The 6,094-nt window shown below is 34.6% G+C and overlaps 1 protein-coding gene across 1 annotated transcript; it reads left to right on the top strand.

Moving 5' to 3' along the window:
• The first annotated feature begins 3,531 nt into the window (after positions 1-3,531).
• Positions 3,532-4,330, top strand: LOC111784011. Its single transcript, XM_023664828.1, has 3 exons — positions 3,532-3,621; positions 3,778-3,992; positions 4,069-4,330. Exons 1-3 carry the CDS (start codon positions 3,532-3,534, stop codon positions 4,328-4,330), a joined length of 567 nt encoding a protein of 188 aa, XP_023520596.1.
• Positions 4,331-6,094: the final 1,764 nt, after the last annotated feature.

Genomic DNA, 6,094 nt, shown 5'->3' with positions numbered 1-6,094 from the left:
GAAAAGAAGATAGGATTTGTGTTATTCACCCTTCATTTTTTTTCGAGATATTTTAAATATTAGATATTTTGTGTTTTTTTTTTTTTGCTTCTTAATTATACATGTAGGGGTATTTATGATCGAACTATCCAAATCTAAAAATTTTATATCTTACATCAAAAAGTGGGATTGAGCATCAAACATTTGATAGTTCACAAGTTGATAATGGGAGTTCGTTACTATTCCGTCGTTCATGTTGTTGATCGATAACCCTTNTTATGTTTGATCGATAACCCTTCTCCATCAAATTGAAGTTTAATATAGTTATAAGAAAGAGTGGAGCGGTCATTGGTGTTGCAGTTCGTGACCCTAGTGAAAAAAGAACGATGAAATTAGATCAAATTAAATATTTAGTTAGTTGTATCGAGCTTGTCAATGATAGTGTTAATATAACACATGCGGAAGCAATTTGAATCTTAGGCACTCTAAGTACATCAATTATAGTAAATTAGCTAGCATGTTCAAAAGCATTAAAACTCAATGAGTTTGAATACTAACCTTTCGTCGCTCAAGTTTCTTTTTCCTCGCGAACCGNTCAAAAGCATGTTCAAAAGCATTAAAACTCAATGAGTTTGAATACTAACCTTTCGTCGCTCAAGTTTCTTTTTCCTCGCGAACCGATTTCGAACCACCACTAATGTCTTCTCCACTATTCTCTGGCCTTTAAACGGGATTGTGGAATCCAGTGAGTGACTAAACTTGGGAGGAATTTAGTATATATGAAGAGAGAGTTTGTGAGAGGTTTTTCTCAACGTTTTTTTTCCAAGAAAGACCTTCAATGNTCCAAGGAAGACCTTCAATGTATCATGATCACTCTATTTATATGGTCATGTTTGCATGTTCATGCAAATTTGANTTCCAAGAAAGACCTTCAATGTATCATGATCACTCTATTTATATGGTCATGTTTGCATGTTCATGCAAATTTGAGATCACCAAATTTTGACACTCAAAATTCCACTCAAATTTGTGGGGTTTATTTGGCAAGCATGCAAGTTTGGTTAAACTAAATTTTCACACCTCAAAATTCCACTAACTCAAACATGGATTTTTCCATTAAATGAAGTCAATATCTTGGCTTTCTTCAAATTAATTTTAAATTAGAGTAATATTAATGATTAATTAAACTATTTAATTAATATTTAATATTAATTCAAATGTCAATCCCAAATGAATTCCACATATTTGATTAAGATATTTTAATCTTATTTAAATATTTTAGATTCTCTCTTTTTGTTTAATTCGTAAAAAAAAACAAAAAATGCGGTTAAATATATCATATATATGTAGTGCATATTCCCTAATTTGAATTCGAACACTTCGAACTCACTCGTCACACTGTTCTATGGTTTAGTCAAGCTAGCAGAGGGACCTAATGGACCTATAGATCATGGGCTCCAACGATTCAAGATTAACCTGTTAAACTCATTAACCTTGTTAACCAACATTCGTTAACTTCTAGGACACTCCACTATAGCCTAGTAGTTGCACTCCCCTCACTATAGATATATTCCTGTCCATTTGACATAACCATGATTAGTAAGTCGATCCTTCACAGGTTGTTCGTAACTAGAGCTGGGTCAATTTACCGTTTTACCCCTGAAGTTACTTCTTGTTTCTTATGTCTCACTGATCCTCTAATGAACAATTGGTTTGTGGTCCAACCAGTAAACCGAATCCCTCTCAGGCCAATGAGAGGGTGAGGCCCCTTGTTTAAGACCTGGAGTCAGTGCTTAAGGGAACTACCTCTCTTCTATCACTAAAAGTTGGTAGGAGTGAATTCTATCTTACACCCCACGTCCTGAGCCATTCACCCAGTCTTACCCCTGAAATGGGAGGCGTATTGAGTCGGCAAACTCGAGTCACTCTCACCCATGCAAATCTAAGGATAATTTCGAATAAACAGGAGTTCATGGTTAGCTCAGGATTAAAATCGAGTTACCTAGGTCATCGAATGAAAAGAAAATCAGTCTCAACAGTAAACGACATTATAAAGTGAGTGATTTTCTTCATGGTTCGATCTTATGCAATACTCATTGCATAGGACACCCCCACTCACATGTCTCCACATGTACAATTTAGTGATCACATTGTTTATGTCATATACAAAAGTGAGCCACATCTAGTGTCCCCAAAATAAGGTACTCAGCCTTATCCCCATACTATAAATCATTTTGACTATATACTTGAACTTGGTCTACTCTTATGTCTCTACATATAGTTCAAGTAATCATACTATAGTCAGAGTATTCTTAGTTTATTGGATTTAGATTAATAATCATAAAGTTCACTTTATTCCATAATAATCTTTACGGAATAAACAACAATAATAACTTTATTGAAAATAAAATATGTTTTTGTTTACAAACTATGAGTTTTAGGACATAAAACCCAACCGTCAAAAGGGTATTTCTTTATGAAGGTATTTCTAAAGTATTAAAGGTGTGTATTCATTTCTTACTGCTTAAAGAATATCGGGCTATCCTCTCGAACCTTTTGCACAAAATACTTTGATAAGTAAACAACCTTTAAACGTTTGTTAATTCTATCTGCAACTAGCATCGTTGCAGTAGAGACCAAGACCATCTTTTTGTTAATCATAAGTGCAACTAGGTAGCTCGTGAGCTTGCTACACACGTTTAAAAACATACACAGTTGATGTCTTGGCTCGAGGATCACCCTCCACAATTCGACCATCTTATCACCTTCCATCTATGCATTACTTCGTTTTTTTTAATGTTTTTTTCTATTATGCACACTAAAAAGAACTCAAATTATAATAATTGGGTTGGATTCATCAGGTGGTTCACAAGTAATTTTGAACACTCCCACATGCATCAATCAGTGTATTTTGTTGTTCGTTTTTTATCGACCCGAACCTTTCTTGTGGGATCATTACGGTCAGACACATTAATCTAGTCAACATGAGCTTGTTACTTACGCCTGAAGACATAGACCTATGATGATTGGGTATTGAAATCACCCTCGACAAGTCGACTCTCTATTTAGTGGTTTGCTTTATGTTTTTCTCGTACCTATGCTCAAAAATAAAAAACTAAAATCATAAAAGTTAGATTGATTAAGTTATTCACACGTAATTTTGAACACAAACCTGCGTCAAATTGTTCATTGTTTGTTTTTTCTTTTTGTTTGTTTGGGGCGGCCAATCATTAATAGGGTTAAAATTAACCCGAGATAAAACCAATGCTAGCTGGCCCAAGTGACTTTTTAAATGTCCATTTTTATTTCTGAATGAATCAATTTCCATGTGGATTTCAAAAAACTATATAATTCTAATTATAGTAAAAAAACAACCCAACAAAAGAAAAACGGTTTAATTCCATATTTTAATTATGCCGTAGATTACATCATATGCATTGGACTATAGTGAGTACTATAAATATCAAGCATTCACTAATCTCATTCCATAGTCTTTCCATTCTGTTGCTCATTTTTTTGAAAAACTCTTTTGTTCTATTTATCTTGGGATCAATGGCCGTGTCTATCAAGATAATGTCTCTTACTGTCGCAACTTTAGGTGTGATATCCTTTATATTTGGAGTCATAGCTGAGAACAAGAAGGTAACCTTCTGTTCATAAATTGTTTGATTCTTATTGTGTAGATATTTGTGAATTTGAAACAATCACAACAAGATGAGAACCTCCCAACCCATGCAATATCACAAGCTCCCTCATTGATGTTCACTATCCTTTCTTGTTGTGTTTGCTTATGGGCAGCCTGCATCTGGAACTCCCATCCTAGGCAAAGGCATTGTTATCTGTCAGTATCCAGCGGACCCAACTGTGGCCTTGGGATATCTTTCTGTTGCATTTCTTCTTGCTTCTTCAATTGCAGGATACTTCTCTTTATTCTATCCATACCAACGAAAATCTGTTCCTCGATGTGCCTTGTTTAAGAGCACCAGTTTCTCTATTTTCTTCAACATTGCCCTGTAACTTCTCTTTCCAAATCACATCCTTTACTCTTAATTGTTATCTAAAAAGTGTTTAGAAACGTTAACAATCAAGCTACCTCTGTGTTTANATAACTTTACTCGTATGGCCTACGGTCACCGAGCAAATTCACTTGACTCGCAACGTCCATCCCAATCTTGAGACAGCCTGCCCGACCGCTATGACTGGTCTTCGGGGTGGGGATGCATTTCTATCCCTTGATTCATCCCACTTCTTGTTGGTTGCCCTAATGTTGGCTGAAAATGCTCGAGAGGACTACTTTGATGAAATAGAGGAAAATGGAGACAGTGTTGAGGCTCTTAAGAACAGCGCATGAATTTCTTTATTCGGGGAGAATAATAATAATTGACTATTAAGGACTCAATTGTGAATATGGTATTCCAAGGAATGTTCANGAGTAATATGACATAAATTAATATGTAGCACTTGCCTTAAGGTCGGGATCTAAAATTCACGTAGTCAATTGTACTCGAGTGTAAGGAGAACGCCTGCTAATGCAAATCAAGTAACTGACCTTACTATCGGTTTGGTTAAAAGTTGATGTTTGTATGATGACATGTGCCTCGTGGTTCTATACATGATATATGCTTGATATGTGTGAAATCTTTACGGAACGATGTGACTATTGTGTGTGTATAAAACGATATGACTAGACTAGGATACGTTTAGGAAACGATACGACTAGGATATGTTTATGAAACGATATGACTAGAATATGTTTATGAAATGATAAGACTAGGATACAATTAGAAAATGACATGATTATGATATGTTTATGAAACGAAGGATATGTGTATGAAATGATGTGACTAAGATATGTTTATGAAATGAGATGACTATGATATATTTATGAAACGATATGATAAGAATATGTTTATGAAATGACATGACTATGATACGTTTATGAAATGATATGACCATGATATGTTTATGAAAGAATATGACTAGGTTATGTTTATGTAACGATATGATAGTGATGTGTTTACAAAACAATATGATTATGATATGTTTACGAGATGATAAGTCCATGATATGTTAGTGATACAACGTGACTATTTGATGATGCGTGAATGTTATGATCACACGTGATATGATGATGTACTGATGTTATGATAAATGTTATGGTATAACACATTTGGCGATTTAGTACATGATATCCTGATGATATGATGTATGCATGATATGACACGATGCATGATATGAATGATATACGACAAAAATGTGTGGACATAATGCATAACCACAATTTATGTAAGGAAACGATGATAAAGATTATATGATATGAAGGAAAAATGGAAGGGGTTGTCTTACATGATAATGAATAAAACTGTCGGAATCTCATGCATCATTGTGCGTTCATGCATCCACGAATACCCCTCTTTTACTATGAAATGGACACGTACACTACGAGGCAAAATAATTAACATTATGTTTATCATAATGCTACAACGATCGTTATGCCTTGTAGTTGTCCGATATCAACAACTCTAGAGAATGCTCATCAGACCATGAAAGGGGCCCATGAGGTGTGCGAACCGACTGGTGGGTTCATACTCGCATGTGTGGACCATTTGTACAATAGTAAATACACATCCCATTAACTCGTTTAGCATAAACACCTAAGGAATATAGACTTATACGATGGGTCCTACACCTGATTGTATGTGTTTCCATCTAACCCCAATAGTGGGGTCACTTAGTGAGTATTTTTTATAATACTCAAGTCACGTGCTACTGCTATTTCAGGTAAAGGCAAGGCACCCCTGTACGACTAACACTACATAGCCATTCGAGACCATGAAACATGCAAAGGTTAGTTGTATTTATTTTCTTAGAGTTAGATTAAAATAGAGTGTTTTTAATTATAATGTTAATTTATTTCATTTAATATTTTGTTGTGTCGTTTTAAAGATGTTTTCGAATACATAGCTCTATTGCCATGTTTTAAGATGAAGTCTATATTTTATGATGAAGTTTAAACGCTTATTTCTTCACAAAATGATTAAATTATGATTACGGTAGAGACTTTAGGAAAGTAGAAATCTAGGATAGTTACCGTATTCTTGTTTGAACAGAAGGA

This window comes from Cucurbita pepo, unplaced genomic scaffold, assembly GCF_002806865.2.
Source record: "Cucurbita pepo subsp. pepo cultivar mu-cu-16 unplaced genomic scaffold, ASM280686v2 Cp4.1_scaffold000137, whole genome shotgun sequence".
Taxonomy (NCBI): Eukaryota; Viridiplantae; Streptophyta; class Magnoliopsida; order Cucurbitales; family Cucurbitaceae; genus Cucurbita; species Cucurbita pepo.
Note: the sequence above shows the minus strand (reverse complement) of the source record. Positions and strands in the feature narration are given on the sequence as shown.